This window comes from Gopherus evgoodei, chromosome 7, assembly GCF_007399415.2.
Source record: "Gopherus evgoodei ecotype Sinaloan lineage chromosome 7, rGopEvg1_v1.p, whole genome shotgun sequence".
NCBI lineage: Eukaryota > Metazoa > Chordata > Testudines > Testudinidae > Gopherus > Gopherus evgoodei.
Genome location: NC_044328.1, coordinates 79421889 through 79448011, shown reverse-complemented (window position 1 = coordinate 79448011; position 26123 = coordinate 79421889). Strand labels below are relative to the sequence as shown.

Genomic DNA, 26123 nt, shown 5'->3' with positions numbered 1-26123 from the left:
GCTTCCTTTCAATCCTAGGGAGGGTTTAACATACATCTCTGTATTGTAGTTTAACTGCCAAAGCCTTCCCCGGGGCCTTCTTTTTGGACCCTATAAAGGTTTGCCACCCCAACAACTCCCCCCAAGACCTGTGGGAAGTTGTCTGTTGCAGAGCTCCACTAGTCCCACAGGAAAAGATGTTTCTCTTCCATCCCACAAGTTACAATTGTCCCCTTACGATGCATTTTTGACTTAATTCTTTGAAACCTCAGAACCAGTTTGGATTGTTTCTGTTCTGGTTCAATCTGGGGAAAAGAGTAAAGTTGGCTCTTATTTTTTCTCATTGCTGATATGGTCATTTCCATGTGCACAGTGATAGTGCAGCAGATACATACTTCACAGTACAGCCGACGTACATGCTAATCAAAAGGCAGCAAGGACCAACACCAGAGTTCCTCTGAGCCAATGGCTCTGCAGGCTCAGCTGCTTAAGATGTGCTAGTTTCGCAGCTAATAGTGCACAAGGCATTGATGTGGCCAGCATTACCTCTGACTGCCACTGGGTGACTTGGATGTGGCATTTTAGTGTGCGATCAAGTGAGACTCAGCTCCCCCAACCTTCAAGATTGTAGTTAAGTGTCTTGCCCACTCCACCACACAGCCATGAGCACTGGGCAGCTGTTCATTTCCCACCAAGGGAAGCAGGGGATGAGGAGTTAGGCCGCTTGGACTCTGTTTCCAGTGCTCACTCTCAATCTGTGATACTGCGCAAGTCATGGACTGTCCCTGTATCTCAGTTTCCCATTTCTCCACTTACTGCAGTGATAACATAGGGATATGCCAAGGCTTAAGAAATGAATGTTTAAGCACTTTGATAAGCTCTGCTGAAAGACACTGCAGCAGGACAGAGTTCTCACCTCACCGTTATCCCGAGGGAGTTGCAGTGCTCCCAATGTCTAGGATTAATGCCAGTTTCAATTGTTTTCTAGATCTCTGCTTTGCAGTCAAACACTCTGATGCGGAAGGTGAAGCGGACGCTACCCAGCCCCCCTCCAGAGGAAGCTCACCTGCCCCTGGCCGGCCAAGGCCACTCCCAGCTGTACTTGCCCAGCTTCATGCAGAAGGGGGTAGGAGAGCAGGCCACTCAGGTAACCAAAGCCAGCCTTCTCAGAGACATTGACTGTGACCTGAAGCTGGTGGAGCACGAGTCCACGAAGCTGCGGAAGAAGCAAGCAGAGCTGGATGAAGAAGAGAAGGAGATTGATGCCAAGCTGAAGTACTTGGAGCTGGGCATTACTCAGAGGAAGGAGTCTCTTCTGAAGGAGAGGGGAGGGCGGGATTACCCTTACCTTAGGTGCCTAGGTGAGAACCGGGACTACAGGTCTGATAGTGAGCTGAACAATTTACGCCTCTCCAGCTATGAGGGCAGCAGTCTGCTCAGCAGACCTAGTACTGCCCCCACTAACCATTACGCTGACTTCTCCAGCACGCAGTACACATCAGCCTCCTCCTATGCCCCCTACCCATACCCAGCAGCCCCACCAGGCCCTGCCACCTTCCAGCAAACACGGCTCCAGCACCCCCATTACCCTGCGGTCAGCAGTGGCACATCTCAGAATGGCTTCCAGGCTGGTCAGCTCCCGACCTTCCCCTCCCAAGGTACATATCAGACACACAGCTTCCCTCCCAGCACCAGTTACCAGCCCCAGCTGGGCTTGCAGAGCCATCAAGGCTTTCGGCTGCCTCATCACTACCAAGCTCAGACTACATACCCTAACCAGCCGCCCTCACAGCCGGCACAGAGTGCCCTCTTCCAAACACAGCCAGATGTGCACGCCATGCACCAGAAGCCACGGCAGACATCACTAGCAGACTTGGAGCAAAAGATCCCCACTAATTATGAAGTGATTGGAAATCCCACTGTGGTGATCTCCTCAGCAGCCCCAGAAGTTACATACAGCCCCACGACAGTGACCAGCAGCTATGCCCAGCACAAGGCCCCAGAAGCCAGGCCAGCTGACCAGAGTAATGCCGTGCAAAGCCCTTCAGCCAGTTACTCTTCAGATTCTCTGTACGCAAACCTGGAGCAGAACATTCCCCGCAACTATGTGATGATCGAGGACATCAGTGAGCTAACCAAAGAGATCACTGCGGCAGATAGTCACAAGGGGGAGATGCAGGTGGAGAGCAGCACTGGCCACCAGCTCAAAGAGAAGAGTGAGCTGGTGGAGATGGAAGGCTCCAGCAGAACTTGCTGCTACTCCAAAGCAGAGGAGGAGTCAGAGGAGGATATGTATGATCAGCATGGTGCTGACCATCGGGGGAAGAACAGCTACCATAGGGGCATGGAGAGCAATGGCAGGATGTCAAGCAGCTCCAGCGGCCCCTGCTCCTATTACAGGGATGATTATCGGCACTCCACACGCTCAGACAAGCATGGCTCTGGACTGGGGTTGCAGAAGCATTCCTCCAAAAACCTGGCTCCTGCTGTCATCTCATCCAAGCGCAGTAAACACAGGAAACAAGGCATGGAGCAAAAGATCTCCAAATTCTCCCCCATAGAGGAAGCGAAAGATGTGGAGTCGGACCTGGCCTCCTACACAGTGACTACGTCTATCAGCAGCAGCAGCAGCAGCAATGTGGCATCCAGGGCAAAGAAGCTTCAGGACGAGATCACCTACGGCCTCAAGAAGAATGTGTATGAGCAGCAGAAATACTATGGCATGTCCAGCAGGGATATGATGGAAGAGGACGATCGAGCATACAGCACTGGAAGCAGATCTAGATCATCTGGTTATGGGACAGAAAAAACATCAAGCCGCGATGCCAGCAGCAGAAGCAAGTCCTATGAGAGAGAGTGCATGGAGAAGCCTCAGAAAGGAAGCTCCAAACCATCTTCTCTTAGTATGAGTCAGAGTCGTGGGCGGCCTCCGATTCATACACAGACCTCAGAAGAGGAAAGTCCCATCAGCCCTTTAGGAAAGTCTGTGGGTGTGTCCCACTCCTCAGGTGGACCTCTCTCTCAGTCCTCTGGTGATAGCTGTTCCCAGTTCTGCTCCAGCCACTCATTGCCTGATGTGCAAGAACATATCAAAGATGTGCCAAGGAACCACTCTTACAAGCATGAAGAAGGTTACATCATGGATGATTCACATTGTGTTGTTTCAGACAGTGAAGGTAACAGTTACCAATGGTGACATATCCCAGAGCATGCTCCTATGGGTCATTTGCATAGACAGTCTCACAGCCTGCGTTTGCATACCATGTGCCTTTCTCCCTTGTTCCACTGCACGTTCCGGGTGTCTGGTGGTAGCATATCAGTGTTCAGTGCCTGCTGCATGTAACTATGTGTTGTATTTGTTGGGGAAGGGTCTATGATGTCTCCCAGATGCATGTAATAAGCTGCTTGCATTCTTTTATCTCATTGCATGGCTTCAGTGTGGGGTATGCTCCCACCTTGGGACCGAGAGACTGACTGTGTTCTGTATTTGGTTTCTGAAGCCTATCATTTGGGTCAGGAGGAGACAGACTGGTTTGATAAGCCCAGGGAAGCTCGCTCAGAGCGGGTAAGGCACTACACTGGCCACTTCTCGTCCCAGAAGAAACCTCCCATCAAACACACCTTTCATGATTACGATGATCCTCCAGATGAAGACCTGTGGCAGCATGATGACTATTCTCATGCACGTCACTCTTCTTCCAAAGACCACCGGCACCATGGAGAGTATGGCAGGCACTCAGCCTCTTCCCGCCACCTGAGTGATGAACAGCCCAGGAGGACATCCAAGCAGCATGCCCGAGACCAGGGCCGTCATGAAGCCCGCACACACATGCAGCCATCTGCCCAGAAGAAGGCCCAGCAGTCAGACATGAAAGCCCAGACAGCTTTCCCCTCCAGCTCAGCGGAGTACTCACAGCAGTCTGAGCAGCCGTCCAGCTACCACCATACCTCAGAGTCCCAGAAATCCCAACGGCAGGTGGAGCATGGGCCACTGCCCCAACAGCCGAAAGGAGAGCCCTTGCTGCACCATTCTCAGCAGCAACCACAAACAAGACAGCAGCAATCCGGGCAGCAGCAGCTGCCATCCAGGCAGCAGCAGCCATCAGCCAGGCAGTCTCCACAACAGCAGGCAGGCCCTTTGCAGCAACCTTCTCAGCCACAGAAGGAGCAGCAGCAGCAGCAAGCTAGGCTGCAGCAGCAACTGGGGGCTCAAGGACTACCTTCTTCTCGACCACCACAACAACAACCCATCCAATCCCAGCATGTCGGGAAGCCCCAGTCAACCCTCCCTGCACAGCCAGGCAGTCACCAAGTAGGACTAGTAAGTTCACATGCTCTTTGGCCATTGGTTCATCACTTACACAGCAGGTGCCTGGCTGATGGTTTGTCCTGCAGCACTGGGGATGGCACCCTGGGAGGAGCTGGTTGTACAGAAAGGAGGCAGATGCCGGGAGCCCCTGGTGCATCCCAAGGCACAGGCTGTGCACTCTCATGAGCTCCCCCAGTCCAAGCAGCACTGAGGAGTACATCATGCAGTGAGGAGGGCCCCAGCTGCTAGGTAGCTGATGTGTTCTGTCACACAGGAGACTTAACTAGGATGTGCCACAGCAGAAAGGAGTTAAATTATGGAGATCTCAGGGGAGCGGCAGAGCTGAGGCTGTGCCAAGATCAACACTAAGAGCAGGAATAAAATCCCTCCATTTCACCCTTTATTGCCTGACTTCAGGCTCCAGTTATCCAGTCAAACACACCCGGAGCTACCACCCCTCCTCCCCTGACTTGGCCAGGACAAGCCTTACAGCACAATGAGCCAATGGCACTGCTCAGGTCTGCCAGCTATTTCCATTCTTCAGCACAACCAGCTGAGCATGGAGGGCATAAGGGAGAGATGAGACTGGAGAAGATCGGAGGGCTGGGGAGGGAGCCAGAGAGGAGGGAGTGGGGAATGTGGAGATCAGGACAGAGAACAGATGGGAGGGGCCATGTGAAGAAAGCAAGGATTTGGGGTAGGAGGAGGTGGGAGGAGATGGGATTGGGGATCTAGGCAGACAATCCATGTCCCCAGACCGGTGCATAGGCCTCCCCCTGACCAGCTACCTCCTGAGTCAGGCCCAGCGCCTGCCTGCTGAGGAAGTGCAGCGGAGGGAGCAGCTGACTGAGTGGAGCTGGCTGTGGATTGTGAGGTATGACAGAGGCTGGGTGATTGCCTTGGGGAGCCAGTCTGGCTTGCAAGGCAGGCCTTTGTGTGTGGAGGTGATGTGCATGTGTGTGACTGGGAGCTGAGGGGTGTCTGGCTGCGTTTCCCAGGAGGTGACATGCGTAATCCTGGGTTCATATAGTCTTTGGCCTGGTGCAAGGGCTGGATTTTCTGCCAGCGCTTACTGATGTGCCCCTATTCCCCTGGGACTCCAGTTCTGCCAGCCCCATGCCCTACTCACCTGCCCACCCATGCACAGAGAGACCAGGGGAATTCTGAAATATGCATTTCATGTTACAGCCAAAAGCGGATCAGGTGGATATGCCCAAACCCACCACAAAAGTGCCACTACCACACAGGAGAGCGCCCCAAGCACAGCCACTGGGAACGACTGCAGCAGGTCAGTGAGCCAGATCGACACATTGGGCCTTGCCAGGCCTCTTGCGCCCATGTTGGCTGGCAGTGCCCTTGGCACTGAAAGAGCAGCCAGGCACCAGATGTGTTCACTGGGGCCATGACTGCCTGGTCTCTCCAAGGAGAAGATCCACTTTTATCCCTCCCTAGCACGTCACAGCATTCAGAGGCTAAGATCACTCGGGGCCTGGAAACAAATGCGTCCTGCTCTTGGCAGGCTATGGAATGGGGCCAGATCCCCAGCCTAGCACTGGGCAGTCATGGTCCTCAGGGCAGGAGAGGGGTCAGCACTGACCTAGGGTGGTTTGGCATCCCCCAGTCAGGGAAGCAGATGTGCAGATGGTGCCCAAAAGCAGCCTCCCCTAATCTGTACCAATCATGCCATCTGAGCTCTGGCCCCAGCTCTAATAAGTCACATAGGCGCTGCCCATACTGGGGAGGGGCTGTGGCTGGGTTCTCCTCCTTACTATAGCTCTATATGTTCCCTGGCAGGTATTAAAGTGGGTCAGAAGCCATCAGGGGCTTCCCCACCCACTGGGGCAGCAGCTGGACAGCCCGGGGTGGATGGAGAGAGCATGTTTTCCAAAATCCTGCCAGGAGGAGCTGCAGAACAAGCAGGCAAACTGACAGAAGGTAAGGCTATGTCTACACTTGCAGAGTTTGTTTGCAGATAGTTTTGTCAGTGATAGAAAAGCGCTGGCGTGTGTTCACATTGTTTTCCACGGGCATCAGAGCGTGTTTACATATGCAGCACTTGCATTGCAGATGAGAGGAGTGCACTGTGGTAGCTATCCCACTATGCACTGCTCCAGGATACAAAGCAAATCATTATTGTGGCAGGGGTGGATGTGTGTGTGTGACAGTTGCCAGAAGCAACCAGTCCTAATGCAGGGGGAGGGGGACACCCCAACTCCAGCCCCCGCCTCCCCTCCTGACTCTGCACAGCACATTCTGTCTGTCTGCCTCTGTTTGCATTGTGGGAGGCAGCAGGAGCATTTCACAATAATGATTTGTTTTGTGGTCCGGAGCAGTGACAGCACGAGCTGTCAGAACAGAGCTAAAGGGGAGGGGCACATACGTTCAGGCAGGACTGCTGAGTTTCAAAGATCCGCCACTCCCACTCTGCATTGTGGGACAGCTCTGGAGGGCAATTAGACCAGTAAAAGCAATGAAGAGTCTTCACTGGCACATCAGCGCAAAAGAATCAGGGCAAAAAGACTCTCGTTGGGGTGGTTTTATTTTTGTGCTGAAACTGCTGAGTTTCAGTGCAAAATGTGGATTTCCAGTGAAGATGCTAGCGTGTTTTCTGCACAAAAATTACAATAGGACCTCAGAGGGTCCCTCTTTCAGTTCATTGTTACTTTCCATGTCTTTCAATTGTTGCTGATGCCATGAGCAGAGAGAAAGGAAGGAGTATTTTGAGGTGGTCCATTCCCCTTTCTTATAGCTTTCCTTTTTTGAAAACCATCTCCAGGTGAGGTTCAGGTGACAGAAAATCTGTTTGGACAGGAATCTCAAGCTGTTCCTTTGTCAAAATGTAAATTTTTACCCACATCCTCTTTCCTGCCAAAGAATGGCCACTTAGCCAGTCCATTTGATCCTGTTGACATCAGGCTGAGGCATCAGTTTGCCATTTGTCTCTGAGGAACCAGTTTGTGGCTGTTTTTCCAGACTTGGAACATCTCAAAAACATCATACAGTAGAATCTCACAATTTACATACAATGTTGTCACACACATTTTTCCAGGACAATAACGATCAGCAAATTATGAGTTTTCAAAGGATACCTCACACGGCATACTTTTTACAAAATCTATCATAGTCTTTAAAAAGGGTGAACATAGGGGGACAGACTGTCACAAGAGTCGCTGCTGGCTCTCACTGTGCTGAGTGTCGAGTGGCCGGGAGTAAATTAGATGGGAAGGACAAGATCAGGAAAATGGGGCAGGATTGAACCTGACTCGAGTGAGGGGCATGGAGGAGACCAGACCCACAGGAAAAGCTACTTAGAGTATGGCTACACTTACAGTTGTACAGCGCTGGAAGTTATAGCTGTCTTCGTACAGCTGTGTAGGGAAAGCGCTGCAGTGTGGCCACACTGACAGCTACCAGCACTGCAGTGTGGCCACATTTGCAGCGCTGTTGGGAGTGGCGCATTGTGGGCAGCTATCCCAGCGTTCAAGTGGCTGCAACGTGCTTTTCAAAAGAGGAGGGTGAGGGGAAACATGGGGGAGAGAGAGAGAGTGGATTTTTGGATCTGTCAGCTCCCTGCATTGCAAATTCTAAGGACTGGAACATACACATCACCAACCTGCAATCAATTTAAAAGTTTCGAGCCCTTCCCCCACCCCTCTCTTATTCACTAAATGCAAATTATGCACTCCTAAATAGCCTTCAGACCACATAAGCAGCTGCTCAACGCGGACTCCCCCCACCCCCCCTGCCGTGTGACTTCTCTCTTCAAGCAAACAGCTGTGAACCTTCCAAAGCAATTCCCCTGCCTGCCTCTGCTCGCTCGCTCCAGCAAACAGGAGCTGTGTTTGTTTTTTAGATAAGCAGCTCGGGGGAGCTCGGAGTTCAGCCATTCTTCCGGTTTGTTGTGAGCAGGCATTCTGGGATACCTCCTAATACCCTGGAGGCCAATAACAGTGCTTTTGGTGGCCACACTTGATGAGCAGCGCTGCATCACCAGCGCTGGAATTGTTACACCCCAAGCAGACCAGGTGTACAGCCAGCGCTGCAGCCAGGGAGTTGCAGCGCTGGATGTGCCTTGCAGGTGTGGACAGTTACTAAGTTGCAGTGCTGTAAACCCACCACCAGCGCTGCAACTCTCCAGTGTAGTCAAGCCCTTAGTGAGAATTTGATCAAAGGATCTGCCGGGGGATTGCAAATTAAGTCCCTGCTCATGCTGAGAAACAGGTAGGTGGCACTTTGGGGACTTGTGCCCAATCTGACTGCATTCTCCCTGCAGAGCCCCCCACCAGCCAGTGGGACAGCAGGCCCCACCCTGCCTGACAGACCAGGCCAGAACTTAGCACTCAGCAATGGATACCCAGCTCCTCCTGCTGAATTTGTTACAGGAAAAGCTGCGCTGACCACTGATGCCTGAGTGCAGCAGAAGGCCCTCAGCTGGGATTGTGCCTCCCTAAGTCCCTTTAAAGAGCGGGGTTTAGGCCTCTCAAGGCTAATTCCCCACTCTGGCACTTCGAGTGCAGAAGTGGGGCCCGCAATAATTCTAAAAATTAATACTGGCCACTTCAGGCTTGTATTAAACTCCCAAGGTTACAGCTTTTCTCTGACCTTGGATTTGCAGATGCTGCCACCACCCAAGTGCAGAATCCCTTTGAGAGCCCAGGAAGGTGCACTTGGGAATTTCTTCCTGTGGGGTACCCTCAAGCCCCTTCACCCCCTTCTGGGAAAGAGCTGAGAAAGAAGAAGAAAAAAAAGGAAATCAGCTATTGGTGCCAGCTAATTAAACAATGTGCACAAACTTCTTCAGACACAAAAATCCAATTCTGTTCTTAAAAAAGGTAAATTTTATTAATAAAAAAAAAAGAAAGAAAATGCATCTGGGAACTCGGGCTATTGCTAGAGTTTAAAAGAGCAACTACAAGAATTAAGCACCAAGAATAGCTTTCTTGAGCTCCAGCTTAAATGTTACAAGCAAAACAAAAGCACCTGGTGTTAGCACAGAGGAATCCACAAGCCATAACTAAATAAAAGTGATAAACCTAATCACATCTTCCCAGACATTTCTTGATCTACTTACATATCTGGGATTTTAAATGAGTAGTTTCTAGGTATGATACTGATGATTTTTCATATCTGGCCCAAGTTTCTTAAAGCATAGCTATGCCCTATCCACCTCTCCCTGAGAGATCAACAACAGACAGGCAAAAGGCGAGTCTTTTTTCAATTTTAAAAAGTTCTAGCCTTCCTTTAGGCTCTTTTGGCCAGGTACCTTCCTTTTACCTATGCATAGCAGTGAGACTTTTTAACCATTTACAGGTAGAGCAATTAGAGAACAGCTACTAAGAGGGGTTTTATAGCTATTGGATGGCTGGGTGTCCATAAAAGAGAGCTAACCCACCACTTCATTTATCACACACACACCCATTTATCATGCTACCCCCCAAATCACAGACAGCGTTGGACAGCCTAGTTCCGGTCAGGTCCACACAGCTGGGATTTCTTCCTGGAGGTTTAGGAAAACAGAGTTAAGATACATGCACCTCTAATTTTACTACTAATTACATGAAGAACTAAATAGTATGTTCCACATTTTAAGGAGTACAATGACAGAATACAGGGATATTTTTACCTGGCTGATTCTGGGAAACGTTCCCCGGGGAGTGCATCAGCCACTTTGTTAGAGGCTCCTGAAATGTGTTGTATTTCAAAATCAAAGTCTTAAAGAGCTAAACTCCACTGAAGAAGTTTTTTTGTTAGTCTCCTTGACTGTGTGAGGTCACTTCAGTGCAGCATGGTCAGTCTGCAAGTGGAAATGCCGTCCCCAAATATATGGGCTTAGCTTCTCCAGAGCATACACAATGGAGTAACATTCTTTTTCTGAGACTGACGAGTGGCTTTCCCTCTCAGAAAGTTTATTGCTGAGAAACATGACAGGATGGAATTGTTGATCTGGTCCTTCCTGCATTAAAACTGCTTCGACACCACGCTCAGACGCATCTGTGTTTACAACGAAAGGCTGGTCGAAGTCTGGGGCCCTTACTACAGGGTCAGATGTAAGGGCCACTTAAGCTAGTTAAAGGCTTTCTGGCATTTCTCAGTCCACTGAACTGCATTTGGCTGTTTTTTCCTGGTTAGGTCGGTCAGTGGAGTGGCAATTTGGCTGTAATGTGGTACAACTTGTCTGTAATACCTGGCCAATCCCAAGAAGGATTGGACCTGCTTCTTTGACTTTGGGACAGGCCAATTTTGGATAGCATTTACCTTAGCCTGTAGGGGGTTGATGATTCCTTGACCCATCTGGTGTCCAAGGCACATTACCCTGTTTAGGCCTATTTGACATTTGTGGCCCTAACGGTTAATCATGCCTCCCTTATGCACTGGAAGACAGCTTGCAGGTGTTCATAGAATCATCAAATATCAGAGTTGGAAGGGACCTCAGGAGGTCATCTAGTCCAACCCCCTGCTCAAAGCAGGACCAATCTCTAACTAAATCATCCCAGCCAGGGCTTTGTCGAACCTGACCTTAAAAACCTCTAAGGAAGGAGATATCACCACCTCCCTAGGTAACCCATTCCAGTGCTTCACCACCCTCTTAGTGAAAATGTTTTTCCTAATATCCAACCTAAACCTCCCCCACTGCAACTTGAGACCACTACTCCTTTTTCTATCATCTGGTACCACTGAGAACAGTCTAGATCCATCCTCGTTGGAACCCCCTTTCAGATAGTTGAAAGCAGCTATCAAATCCCGCCCCTCATTCTTCTCTTCTGCAGACTAGATAATCCCAGTTCTCTCAGCCTCTCCTCATAAGTCATGTGCTCTAGCCCCCTAATCATTTTTGTTGCCCTCCACTGGACTCTTTCCAATTTTTCCACATCCTTCTTATAGTGTGGGGCCCAAAACTGGACACAGTACTCCAGATGAGGCTTTCCCAATGCTGAATAGAGGGGAATGGTCACATCCCTCAGTCTGCTGGCAATGCTCCTACTTATAGAGCCCAAAATGCCATTAGCCTTCTTGGCAACAAGGGCACACTGTTGACCCATATCCAGTGTCTCATCCACTGTAACCCCTAGGTACTTCTCTGCAAAACTGCTGCCTAGCCATTCGGTCCCTAGTCTGTAGCAGTGCATGGGATTCTTCCATCCTAAGTGCAGGACTCTGAATTTGTCCTTGTTGAACCTCATAAGAGGTTCCAGGTGTTCTGCCCATGAATCTGAGAATATGACCACATTTTCAAGGTAGGCAACTGCAAATTCCCCAAATCCAGCCAGAAGGTTACCTACCAGTCTCTGGAAGGTGCCAGGTTCATTTTGCAGTCTGAAAGGGAGCACATTAAACTCATACAGCCCTGCATGGGTGATGAATGCTGACCTTTCTTTGGCTGGGTCATCTAGCGGCACTTGCCAATACCCCTTAGTTAAGTCTAAGGTCAAGATGAATTGGGCACATCCCAGTTTCTCCAATAGCTCATTTATGTGTGGCATTGGATAGTTCTCTGGGTGAGTTACAGCATTTAGCATACTGTAGTCCATGCAAAAGTGGATTTCCCCATCTGGTTTGGGAACCAAAACCACTGGAGAGGCCCATGCACTCTCAGAAGGATGGATTACACCCATCTGTAACATGTCCTTGATCTCCCTTTCTATTGCAGTTTTGGCTTGAGGAGCCATCCGGTAGGGTTGGGCTCTAATTGGGCGAGCATTGCCTGTGTCAATGGAGTGGTGCCCCCGTTCTGTCCGTCCTGGGGTGGCTGAAAGCTTTGGCGTGAAGCTAGTGCACAGCTCCTGGATTTACTGTCACTGCTTATGCCCAACAGTGGTGGAAAGGCTCACCTCTTCTATGCCAGCGTTGTTTTTCCCTTTGTAGTTGACTTGTTCAGGCCACTTAGCATCATCTCTTTCCTGGGCTGTAAACTGGAGAACCTTGATTTCTTGGGAATAAAAAGTCTTTGATAATTAACATGGCATACTTTAGATTTTAGGGTAGGGTGTGGGAACTTCTTTAACGGAGTGCTTTGGATTGGTAATATCCCCTCAGTCACCCCCTTCTCTGTTCCCAACAGGTCAGCTGGGTGGACTTTCCCCTCCAGGAAATGTGACCCCCGGTCTTTCCTCAAAACCTGATCCACAGATGAGGGGTCTGGCATTTTAGATGCAGATCCTCCACCCTCCCCCTGAGGTAAAGGCTCCCTACAAAGGATGGACAGACCTTCCTGTCCCCCCTCACCTTCTGTCTGGATTTCTCTCTCTGAGTTCCCCTCTGAAGCAGACACTCCTATGTCCCCAAAAAGGGAAGGTGACCCTGCTCCAGCTGTGGGCTCACAGCTACCAGCTATGACAGACCCTTCACTGGCCAGCAAAATCCCGGCCCCCTCCCTTCACTCAGGTTAGGCTTGCTTCCAGCTACAGGACCCTTGGGGTCTGTTCCCACCACAGTGCAGGACCACCCAGAGGGGTGGGGCAAGTGGGGCAATTTGCCCCAGGCCCCAGGCTCTGCAGGGGCCCCCACGAGAATGGCTGAGGCTCCTTCCCCGGCCCTGGCCCCGTCCCTGTCCCGGAGCCTCAGCGCATCCAGCGGCATCCCTGAACAGCTGCAGCGTGGCTCCAGCAGGGCCCCTGAGTCCCACCCCACTCAGAGCCGCGTGGTCAGGAGGCGGGGCTGGGAGCTCCGGGCTGAGCGGAGGGAGCGGAGCTCAGCCTGGCGCTCACAGCCCCACCCCCTGACCATGCAACTCTGACCAGAGAGGAGCTCAGGGGCCCTGCAAGAGCCACACTGCAGCTGTCGAGGGATGCTGCTGGATGGGCTGAGGCTCCAGGTGAGGGGGGAACTGGGGGTAAGGGGTCGGGGGGGTTGGCTAAGGGGCAGGGAGTCCAAGGGACAGGGAGTGGGCAGAGGTTGGGAGGGCAGTCAGGGGACAGGGAATGGGGGATTGGATCATGGGCGTTCTAGGGGTCTGTCAGGACTCAGCGAGGGGAGTAGATAGGGGTCGGGGCAGTCAGGGGACAGAGAGCAGGGGTGGGGTCCCAGGGTGGTGGTGGTGGGGTCTCTGGGGGATGGTGAGGGGACAAGGAGCAGGATGGGTTGGGAATTCTGAGGGGGGGCGAGTGGGCAGTCGAAGGGCAGAAAGTGGGTGAGGGTTGGATAGGGGGCAGGGCCAGGCTGTTTGGGAGGCACAGCCTTGCCTACCCTAAAGCTTATTCAGCAGTTTGAGGCTTGCGGAAGAGCCAAGCTGTTAGCTTTTCCATTAGGGCTACCATCCCTTTCACTTCTCAAATGCCAAATTATAGTCTATATATATATATATATATATATATATATATATATATATATATATATATATATATATATATATAATTTCAGTGCCATAGGGAGATTCATGTCAGGGGAGGGTAGGTTCATTTAAAATTAGCCACTAGGGGAGGGATCACAAACTTTATTCTGGTGACCCCTTTTACATAGCAAACCTCTGAGTGCGACACCCCCCACCTTATAAATTAAAAACACTTTTTTATATATTTAAGACTATTATAAATGCTGGAGGCAAAGCGGGGTTTGAGGTGGAGGCTGACAGCTCGTGACCCCCAGTAATAACCTCGTGACCCCCTAGGGGGTCCTGACTCCCAGTTTGAGAACTCCTGGGTTAATTTAATTTTAGCACCCTGTGTCCACTCACATGCATGTGCTATTTTGAGCATTTCAGTTTTCACAGCATAGGCTCATCCCAGATTCTGGAACAAGCTCAAATGCTCAGTTCGTGGCGTATGTACATAAGCTATACTAAAGACAAACCCACAGTAACCGTCTCCAGTTTGTGAGGGACCTCATGAAGCCAGTCTCTAGGAAACAGATAAATGCATGGTGGTTAAGTCCATTAATGGGCTATTAGCCAGGATGGGTAAGGAATGGTGTCCCTAGCCTTTGTTTGTCAGAGGGTGGAGATGGATGGCAGGAGAGAGATCACTTCATCATTACCTGTTAGGTTTACTCCCTCTAGGGCACTTGGCATTGGTCATTGTCGGTAGGCAGGATACTGGGCTGGATGGACTTTTGGTCTGACCCGGTGCAGCCGTTCTTATGTTCTAAGCTAAATGAACCCAAATTTATGGAGACACATATGAGTCAAGGAAGCCAGCAGAGTATCAGAAACCTGGAAAAATCTCTGACTGGCTGGGCTCAGGCGTTTGGTCATAAGCTGAGGTGGTTCAAAAGTTTTGGATCTTTTTAAGCAGAATTTTTTTATTGTTTCTTTAAACAATCAAACACAGCAAGCAGCAAATATTTGGCCACACACTTCTGAAACCCCAAACCATGTTCAGGTTTTGGCAGACTAATTTCAGCTTTTCAATTAAAAAAACCACAACAAATTTTGAAGGAAAGCAGACATTGTCCATGATTTTTTTCTGCTTTTTAAAAACCCCTAGTTTTCAATCCAGAAAAAGTTTTGACAGAAAATATTTGTCCAACCCTTTTAATGAGCTTTAGTGCCTTTTAGCACTAGCTGATGCTGAGAACCAGTGATACCTTGTAAAGAAGTTTTCTCAGAACTGTGTTTGTGCCATGATGCAGAAGGTTTATTTTTCCCAGGGCCGTCTGTGCGGGGGGGGGGGGGGGGGGGGGCCAAGTGGGGCAATTTGCACTGGGTCCCACAGGGGACCCTGTGAGAAAATAGCATTTTATAATATTGCAATTTTTTTAAGGAAGGGGCCCCCAAAATTGCTTTGCCCCAGGCCCCCTGAATCTGCTGGGCGGCCCTGCCGCAGTGGGCATCAGGACCCCAACTTCCATCTCCGGGATAGATGTCTCTGTGCACCCCAAGGCAGGACCCCTGTCCCCTGCTGACCTGCAACTTCCTGGCAGTCAGCGGCTGGGAAGGCCTCCCTGTTACAAGGTGGAATGTCCCCCTCCCCTAGGGAGATGATCACAGCACAGGAACTGGCTTTATCTAGCTCTTCCCACAGGGACTTGCCTTGAGCCCTGGACCTACAGGAACTGGTTATGACCATCCCTGCCCCAAAGCTGCATTCTCCACTGTTACAGAGGAATTAAAGAGACACTCCCCTATTCCTTCAGCAGCACATGTGACTTCAGCCTCCCCCTGGGGCTCTTAGCACAAGATTCCTTCTTGCAGGTAACAAACCCTGGGACAGATTCTGCCACATCAAAAAAAATCATTCCCCAGTAGAAACGGTGCCAAATTGTGTGCCATTGCTTCAACAGTCAGTTCAGTCTGCAAATCACCAGTTTTCATATGTACCTTAGCTAAAGGTGCAAGCACTTTGTAACCTCCCACCAATTCTAATTCTGCCATTTTTCCAGGTAACAAATTCTTCTCATGGATCAGGTCTCTCCTGACTGCAGAAATCTCTGTACCAGTATCCCTTCAACTTTGGAGCACTTTCCCCTTAAGCTTAACAGCATGCATATGCTCACTGCTTGGTTGTGTAGAAGCAACCTTTAAAAATCCTGTGTGGAAAGAGGCAGTAGCCTGGGATATCCCTGTGCTCTGGGAAACAGCAGCTTCATGTTAGCATGTATGTTAGCAACAAGAAGAAGGTCCAGGAAAGTGTGGGCCCCTTACTGAATGGGGGAGGCAACCTAGTGATAGAGGATGTGGAAAAAGCTAATGTAGTCAATGCTTTTTTTGCCTCTGTCTTCACGAACAAGGTCAGCTCCCAGACTACTGCATTGGGCAGCATAGTATGGTGAGGAGGTGACCGGCCCTCTGTGGAGAAAGAAGTGGTTCAGGATTACTTAGAAAAGCTGGATGAGCACAAGTCCATGGGGCCAGATGCCATGCATCCGAGGGTGCTAAAGGAGTTGGCGGATGTGATTATAGAGCCATTGGCCATTGTCTTTGAAAACTCACAGCAATCGGAGGATGTCCTGGATAACTGGAAAAAGGCTAATGTAGAACCCATCTTTTAAAAAGGTAAGAAGCAGGATCTGTGGAACTACAGGCCAGTCATCTTCACCTCAGTCCCTGAAAAAATCATGGAGCAGGTCCTCAAGGAATCAATTTTGAAGCACTTAGAGGAGAGGAAAGTGATCAGGGACAGATAGCATGGATTCACCAAGGGAAAATCATGCCTGACTAACCTATTTGCCTTCTATGATGAGACAACTGGCACTGTGGATGAGAGGAAAGCATTGGACGTGTTATTCCTTGACTTTATCAAAGCTTTTGAAATGGTCTCCCACAGTATTCTTGCCAGCAAGTTAAAGAAGTATGGGATGGATGAATGGACTATAAGGTGGATAGAAAACTGGCTAGCTCATTGGGTAGTGATCAATGGCTCCATGTCTAGTTGGCAGCCGGTATCAAGCGGAGTGCTCCAAGGATCGATCCTGGGACTGGTTTTGTTCAATATCTTCATGAATGATCTGGAGGATGGCATAGACTGCACCCTCAGCAAGTTTGCAGATGACACTAAACTGGGAGGAGTGGTAGATAAACTGGAAGGTGGGGATAGGATACAGAGGGACCTAGAGAAATTGGAGGATTGGGCTAAAAGAAACCTGATGAGGTTCAACAAGGACAAGTGCAGAGTCCTGCACGTAGGACGGAAGAATCCCAGGCACTCCTACAGACTAGGGACCGAGTGGCTAGGCAACAGTTCTTCAGAAAAGGACCTGGGGATTATAGTGGATGAGAAGCTGGATATGAGTCAACAGTGTGTCCTTGTTGCCAAGCAGGCTAATGGCATATTGAACTGCATTAGTAGGAGCATTGCCAGCAGATCAAGTGAAGTGATTATTCCCCTCTATTCGGCATTGATGAGGCCACATCTGGAGTATTGCATCCAGTTTTGGGCCCCCCCACTACAGAAGGGATATGGACAAATTGTAAACAGTCCAGCAAAGGGCAACAAAGATGATTAGGGGGCTGGAGCACATGACTTATGAGGAGAGGCTGAGGGAACTGGGTTTATTTAGTCTGCAGAAGAGAAGAATGAGCAGGGTGCTGGCTAGTGAGTCTTCCCCACATGCTCAGGGTTTAACTGATCACCATATTTGGTGTCAGGAAGGAATTTTCCTCCAGGGCAGATTGGCAGAGGCTCTGGAGGTTTTTGGCCTTCCTCTGCAGCGTGGGGCACGGGTCACTTGCTGGAGGATTCTCTGCAGCTTGAGGTCTTCAAACCACAATTTGAGGACTTCAATAACTCAGACATAGGTTAGGGGTTTGTTACAGGAGTGGGTGGGTGAGATTCTATGGCCTGCATTGTGCAGGAGGTCAGACTAGATGAACATAATGGTCCCTTCTGACTTTAAAGTCTATGAGTCTATGAGTCTATTTGATAGCTACTTTCAATTACCTGAAAGGGGGTTCCAAAGAGGATGTATCTAGACTGTTCTCAGTGGTACCCGATGACAGAACAAGGAGTAATGGTCTCAAGTTGCAGTGGGGGAGGTTTAGCTTGGATATTAGGAAAAACTTTTTCACTAGGAGGGTGGTGAAGCACTGGAATGGGTTACCTAGGGAGGTGGTGGAATCTCCTTCCTTAGACGTTTTTATGGTGAGGCTCGTCAAAGCCCTGGCTGGGATGATTTAGTTGGGGATTGGTCCTGCTTTGAGCAGAGGGTTCAACTAGATGACTTCCTGAGCTCCCTTCCAACCCTGATATTCTATGATTCTATGTTACCTGCTGCCTGTTTCCACTCAGCCAAGGACATTTATTCCTCAGGTGCTCAGTGGACTTACAATGATACCACCTTTAGGGCTCTTCTGCTTGTACAGGAGACTTGGGACAAGTAACAGTGTTATGGGGAAATGCCTAGCCTCCTTTTTCCTAGGGGTAAAATGGTGATTCTGCTTTCCACCAACCCTGTATCCTTCTGCCAGTGGTTTAAGTTTAATTGCAGCTTGTGACTGCTCATAAGAGTCTGTGAACCCAGCTAATTCCCCCACTGCATTCATGTTTTTGTCCCACAAATACTGTTTAACATCATCACTCCACATATTCAGGAACTGTTCCTGAGTAACTAAATCACACATTTCTTCCAGGCTTGTAATGCCTTTTCCCCTCACCCACTTGGCTAACAAATCTCTCATTTCATTTATATAAGCCACATTGGTCAATCCAGATCCCCTCTTAAGACTCCTGAATTTAACCCTGTAGGTTTCAGGTGAAATCTGAAACTGTTTTAAAACCAGTTCCTTACATTTATCATAGTTTGAAGCGTCATCAATAGGCATCTTATTGAATATGTCTAGAGCTCTCACGGTCAATTTTGCAACTAAAGTAGTCATTTTTTGATCTCCAGGAATCGCATGGAGTATGCACAGTCTCTCAAAGTTGATGAAATATTCAACAATATCACTGGATTCATCATACTGTGGACATAACCGCTCCCATTTGCAGATTTTTGGGGAAGTGGAACCAGTTGCTGAAGTGTTTTGTCTCTTTCACTCCATTACAGCCAGTTAATGCTTCTGGATCTCAAGATGGGTTGTATTTCTCTATCTTTTAATTCCGGGGCTAGCTGCCTCTCTCTTTCCTTCCCCTCCTGAGCATCTTGCTGGGCTTCAAGCTCTTTGTCTTTTAACTTGATGGCTCTTTTGTGAGCAGCTTCCTACCTGGCTGCTTCTGCTTCTTTGAGCCTCATTAGAAACTCTCGGTCTGATGGGTTCGATCACAAAACCCCCCTTCGGACTGTTACCTGATGTGCTGTGACTAACTCTGAGCCCGTTTTCTCTGCCCGCTTGGGACTCTAGAACCCTGTCTTGTTGATACAGATATGCTAATCTGCTGCAACACAGGCCCTGGGTCTGACCCCCACCACCAAACCTGCAGATTTAACTGAAAATGGCTTAGCAAGTGCTCCTGTCTCTAGCACCCAGACACCCAGCTCCCAATGGGATCCAAACCACAAATAAATCCATTTTACTCTGTATAAAGCTTATACAGGGTGAACTCATAAATTGTCCACCCTCTATAACAGTGATAGAGAGACATGCACAGCTGTTTGCTCCCCCGGGTATTAATTGCTTATTCTGGGTTAATTAATAAGCAAAAGTGATTTTATTAAATATAAAAAGTAGGATTTAAGTGGTTCCTAGTAATAACAAATAGAACAAAATAAGTTACCAATCAAAATAAAACAAAATACACAAGTCTAAGCCTAATACATTTAAGAAATTGAATACAGGTAAATCTCACCCTCAGTGATATTCCAATAAGCTTCTTTCACAGACTAGATTCCTTTCTAGTCTGGGCCCAATCCTTTCCCTTGGTGCAGTCTTTGTTCCAGCTCAGGTGGTAGCTGGGGGATTGCTCATGACTGCAGCCTCCTTTGTTCTGTTCCACTCTCTTATGTAGCTTTGGCACAAGGCGGGAATCTTTTGTCTCTCCGGGTCCCCACCCTTCCTTCTAAATGGAAGGTTTAAGATGGATGCCAGTACCAGGTGACATGGTCACATGTCCTGTGAGACCCTAAGCCTTCATTCTTCCTGGCCTGACTCACAGGAAGGCTTGCAAGTAAACAGAGTCATTTACAACCAATTGTCCTAGTTGACATGAGCCATCAAGATTCCAAACTCCCATTAATGGCCCACACTGTGCATAATTACAATAGGACCTCAGAGTTGTATTTCATATTTCTAGTTTCAGATACAAGAATGATACATTTATACAAATAAGATGACCACACTCAGATTATAAGCTTTGTAATCATACCTTTCAAGAGACCTTTTGCATGAAGCATATTCCAGTTATATTATATTCACACTTATTAGCATATTTTCATAAAATCATATGGAGCGCAACATCACATGCAGTCCTTTGCATTCCCTTCTGCTTCTGGTCTGGCTAGCTCTAGTTTGGTAGCTGCCTCACTGGTAGTAATTTTCCTGCTTTCTTCTGCTTATTTCCCTCACCCGAAATAAATAAACAGAAAATAACAAACCAGTAACCACTATAAAAAAAATGAATGAAGAGTACTTGTGACACCTTAGAAACTAACAAATTTATTTAACCACTATGTCTGTTCTCTAGCTACCACACTTAAAACTCACTTAAAATCACTACTAGTGTCTCAAAGCAATCAGCTGTGCACAGATCCTGCTTGACTACACCACTGTGTTGTTTTGGGTCACAGAAACTCCCTCAAGACTGTTACTAGATGTACTGGGATACCACTGGGAACAAACCCCCCTGCCAGAAAAGGCTTCCCTCCACTTCTGTCTTGCTGAGCTAGATACACCCAGTCGGCTCCAGCACAGACCAAGAAATTGGGCCATGCCCCCCTGCAGTTCACGGAAACTAAGGGCTTGTCTACATCAGAAAGTTGCAGCGCTGGTGAGGGAGTTACAGCGCTGCAACTTTGAAGGTGTACACATCTGCAGGGCATCACCAGCGCTGCAACTCCCTGTTTGCAGCGCTGGCCGTACTCCCGTTTTGTCTCGGGTGTAGAGGATCCAGCGCTGGTGATCCAGCGCTGGTAATCCAATGTAAACACTTACCAGCGCTTTTCTTGACCTCCGTGGAAGGAGGAAGCCTCTGGTAATCAAGCTGATCTCCTTTCCCGGTTTGCTCTCTCGTTCCCGGAACCCCGAGCAAGCAGGTAAGGAGAACCGCTTGCTCGGCGGTTCGGGGAACGAGAGAGCAAACCGGGAAAGGAGACCAGCTTTGCCGCGGTTTGCTCTCTCGTTCCCGGAGCCACCCTGCAAACCGCAGGGAAGGAGAACCGCTTGCTCGGCGGTTCGGGGAACGAGAGAGCAAACCGGGAAAGGAGACCAGCTTCGCCGCGGTTTGCTCTCTCGTTCCCGGAACCCCGAGCAAGCAGGTCTCCTTCCCTGCGGTTTGCAGGGTGGCTCCGGGAACGCGAGAGCAAACCGCGGCAAAGCTGGTCTCCTTTCCCGGTTTGCTCTCTCGTTCCCCGAACCGCCGAGCAAGCGGTTCTCCTTCCCTGCGGTTTGCAGGGTGGCTCCGGGACCGAGAGAGCAAACCGTGGCAAAGCTGGTCTCCTTTCCCGGTTTGCTCTCTCGTTCCCCGAACCGCCGAGCAAGCGGTTCTCCTTACCTGCTTGCTCGGGGTTCCGGGAACCAGAGAGCAAACCGGGGAAGGAGACCAGCTTCGCCGCGGTTTGCTCTCGCGTTCCCGGAGCCACCCAGCAAACCGCAGGGAAGGAGACCTGCTTGCTCGGGGTTCCGGGAACGAGAGAGCAAGCCGGGGAAGGAGACCAGCTTCGCCGCGGTTTGCTCTCTCGTTCCCGGAACCCCGAGCAAGCAGGTCTCCTTCCCTGCGGTTTGCAGGGTGGCTCCGGGAACGCGAGAGCAAACCGCGGCGAAGCTGGTCTCCTTCCCCGGTTTGCTCTCGGGTTCCCGGAACCCCCCTTGAAGCCGCCCAACAGCGCTGCAGTGTGGCCACATCTAACACCACTTGCAGCGCTGGTTGCTGTAAGTGTGGCCACTCTGCAGCGCTGGCCCTATACACCTGTACTAATACAGCTGTAACAACCAGCGCTGCAAAATTTTAGATGTAGACATGGCCTAAGATTCACTTAGCCCAGGGGCTTCTCTGCTAATAGGGACTTTCCCAGCACCCAATATTCAGGGTATGTCTACACTACGGGATTATTCCGATTTTACATAAACCGGTTTTGTAAAACAGATTGTATAAAGTCAAGTGCACGCGGCCACACTAAACACATTAATTCGGTGGTGTGCGTCTATGTACCAAGGCTAGCGTCGATTTCTGGAGTGTTGCACTGTGGGTAGCTATCCCATAGCTATCCCATAGTTCCCGCAGTCTCCCCTGCCCATTGGAATTCTGAGTTGAGATCCCAATGCATGATGGTGCAAAAACAGTGTCGCAGGTGATTCTGGGTAAATGTTGTCATTCATTCCTTCCTCCATGAAAGCAATGGCAGACAATCATTTCGCACCCTTTTTTCCCTGGTTGCCCTGGCAGATGCCATACTATGGCAACTATGGACCCCGTTTTGCCTTTTGTCACTGTATGTGTACTGGATGCCGCTGACAGAGGTGGTACTGCAGCGCTACACAGCAGCATTCATTTGCCTTTTGCAAGGGAGCAGAGATGGTTATCAGTTGTTCTGTACCATCTGCCATGCTAGTGTAAATTGGTGATGAGATGATGATTATCAGTTGTTCTGTACTGTCTACTGCTGTCATGGGTGCTCCTGGCTGGCCTTCACTGAGGTCGGCCGGGGGCACAAAAACAAAAACGAGAATGACTCCACAAGTCAGTCCCTTCTTTATGTTTTATCTAAAAATAGAGTCAGTCCTGCTTAGAATATGGGGCAAGTGTACTAGAGAACCAGTGTACCAGAAAACCAGAGAGCACAGCCGCTCTGTGTCAGATCCCACAGAAATGATGAGCTGCATGCCATTCTAGGGGGTGCCCCTGCAACAACCCCCCCGTTGCTTCCCTCCTCCCCCAACCCTCCTGGGCCACCATTGCAGTGTCCTCCCATTTGTGTGATGAAGTAATAAAGAATGCAGGAATAAGAAACACTGACTTTTTAGTGAGATAAAATGAGGGGGAGGCAGCCTCCAGCTGCTATGATAGTCCAGGCAGTATAGAATCTTTTCTTTAGACATGAAGGGGAGGGGGGGCTGATGGAGCCCAGCCTCCAGCTGCTGTGCTGAAGACGGCTACCAGGCGTTCTGTACCATCTGCCGCGAATGACCAGGAGTCATTCCTATTTTTACCCAGGCACGCCCGGCCGACCTCACCTGAGGCCAACCAGGAGCATTCACGGGATGATGATGAGGATGGCTATCAGTCATTCTGCACTGTACCATCTGCCACCAGGGAAGGGAGAGGAGAGGATGCTGCTGTTCAGTGCTGCAGCACCATGTCTACCAGCAGCCTGCGGTAGACATACAGTGACATTGAAAAAAGTCAAGAAACGATTTTTTTCCCTTTTCTTTCACGGGGGGAGGGGGGTAAATTGACGAGCTATACCCTGAACCACCCCGGACAATATGTTTGACCCTACAGGCATTGGGAGCTCAGCCAAGAATGCAAATAATTTTCGGAGATTGCGGGGACTGTGGGATAGCTGGAGTCCTCAGTACCCCCTCCCTCCCTCCCTCCGTGAGCATCCATTTGATTCTTTGGTTTTTCGTTACGCTTGTCACACAGCACTCTGCTGTGGACTCTTCATAGCCTGGAGATTTTTTTTTCAAATGCTTTGGCATTTCGTCTTCTGTAACGGAGCTCTGATAGAACAGATCTGTCTCCCCATACAGTGATCAGATTCAGTATCTCCCATACGGTCCATGCTGGAGCTCTTTTTGGATTTGGGACTGCATCACCACCCATGCTGATCAGAGCTCCATGCTGGGCAAACAGGAAATGAAATTCAAAGTTTGCAGGGCTTTTCCTGTCTACCTGGCCACTGCATCCGAGTCCAGATTGCTTTCCAGAGTGGTCACAATGGTGCGCCGTGGGATACCACCCGGAGGCCAATACCGTTGATTTGCGGCCACACTAACCCTAATCCGACATGGCAATACCGATTTCAGCGTTACTCCTCTCATCGGGAAGGAGTACAGAAACCGGTTTAAAGAGCCCTTAATATCGATATAAAGGGCCTCGTTGTGTGGATGGGTGCAGGGTTAAATCGGTTTAACGCTGCTAAATTTGGTTTAAACACGTAGTATTGACCAGACCTCAGTGTTTCTGACAACCTAAATCCCAAATACATCCGTTTTACTCTGTATAAGGCTTATACAAGGCAAATTCATAAATTGTCTGCCCTCTCTAACACTTATAGAGACTTATGCACAGCTGTTTTCTCCCCCAGTTATTACTTACTTACTCTGGGTTAATTAATAAACAAAAGTGATTTTATTAAGTATAAAAAGTAGGATTAAGTGGTTTCAAGTAATAACAGAGAGAACAAAATAAGTTACAAAGCAAAATAAAGCAAAACACACAAGGCTAACTTAATACACTAAGGATCTAGTTACAAATACTAACTTCTCACGCTAGATGTTATCTCAGGTACAATACTTTTCAGATCAACGTTGTAGTTTATGGCCTGGGTCCAGCAATCACTCACATCCCCGTAGTTAGTCCTTTGTTCCAGTTTCTTTCAGGCATCTCTTTGGAGTGGAGAGTCCATCTCTTGAGCCAGCTGAAGACAAAAATGGATTGGCTTCCATGGCCTTGTATATTCTCTCTCTTGTGGGCAGAAACTCCTTTGTTCTTCTGTGCAAAATCACAGCAACAAGATGGAGTTTGTAGCCACCTGGGAAAGTCACATGCCCATCAATGCTTCAGCTTTTTGTAGGTTGATGCCATTGTTTACATGTTAGTTTGAACGTTCCCAGGAAAGCTCAGATGTGGATTTGCATCTCCCAAAGTCCATTGTTAATTAAGTACTCCCAGTTACTTGAATAGCTCCTTCACAATATGTTGGCCAAACCTCCCTTATGTGTTTCATAAAATCATAGGGTTGGAAGGGACCTCAGGAGGTCATCTAGTCCACCTCCCTGCTCAAAGCAGGATCTAATCCCCAACTAAATCATCCCAGCCAGAGCTTTGTTAAGCCTGACCTGTCCGGATCTGATGCCCACACATTGCAAATTGGGAAACTCATGGCGATCGGGCGAGATCCCGGATGATTGGAAAAAGGCTAATGTACCTACAGCAAACACTTCAAATACAAGCAAAGAGCCAATGCTCATAAATTCAGATATACAAATGATACATGTATACAAATAGGATGAATATATTCAGTAGATCATAACCTTTGCAAATATATGGTACATGGCATATCTAGCACAAAGCATATTCCAGGTAGATTATATATATACTTATAAGCATATTTCCATAAACATATAGAGTGCATATTTACATAAACCTATAAAGTGCAACATCACAATCAGTATGTACAGCTTTCCTCTGGGTGTCTTCTTAGGGAGAGGACCCAGAATATCCACAGCTAAACGCTGAAATGGAATCTCAGTTATGGGGAGTGGCTGGAGAGGGGCCTTGACCTGGTCTTGGGGCTTTCCCACCCTCTGGCACACCTCACAAGACCGGACATAGGTAGAAACGTCTTTGCCCATTCCCTCTCAGTGGAATGACTTTCCCAAATGGTCCTTGGTCCTATTCACCCTAGCATGGCCACTAGGGTGATCATGGGCTAAGCTCAAGAGCTCTTTCCTATACTTAATTGGAACTACCAACTGTCTCTGAGGATGCCAGTCCTCCTTGTGCCCACCAGAAAGGGTTTCCTTATATAAGAGTCCTCTTTCTATAACAAACCTGGACTTATTAGAAGAGCTGAGAGGTGGTGGGTCATTCCATGCCACTGTCCAAGGGCCCTTGAGTCTCTCATCCACTTCCTGCTCTGCCTGGAACTGCTCCCTTGATGCTGGAGACATTAGTTCCTCGCTGGGTTGTGGATTGGGCTTGGTGCTACTGGAAGTGATGCATGTGATGGGGGTGTCTCCATCGACTGTGAGCCGCTTTCCACTGGTGCACTAGGTTGTATTTCAGGCTCCAGTTGAGCTTCTTCCACTAGTATAGCAGCTGCTGCAGGCTCTTTGGTACCCTTTAGTGTTGGCTCCCCTGACTCTGGTGGGGTTGCAAGCACAGGCTCTGATGCCAATGGCTACACCAGTTCCGATCCTTGGGCTGGTTCTGGTTGGGTCCCAGGTACTGGATCTACAACCACTGCCATAGACTCTGGTCTGCTTTCACCACCTCTAACTGGGTCCCTGGGCCTGTGGTATCAGAGGACACAGACTGGGTCCTTGTAGGAGGCTCAGGAATGGAGTTAGATGTGGAGGCCTGTTTAGCCTGGCTGTGGGTGACCATCCCCACTCTTTTTGTTAGCCTCAGTTGGTTGGCTTCTCCCA

General features: G+C 49.2%; 1 protein-coding gene across 1 annotated transcript in view; it reads left to right on the top strand.

The window, feature by feature from the left end:
* The window catches only part of BSN (bassoon presynaptic cytomatrix protein), a 446730-nt gene that overhangs the window by 394067 nt on the left and 26540 nt on the right, over window positions 1-26123 (top strand). The window contains 4 exon segments of the mRNA XM_030569366.1: window positions 968-3155; window positions 3480-4300; window positions 5477-5576; window positions 6083-6223. Coding sequence (XP_030425226.1) covers window positions 968-3155; window positions 3480-4300; window positions 5477-5576; window positions 6083-6223 — 3250 coding nt within the window.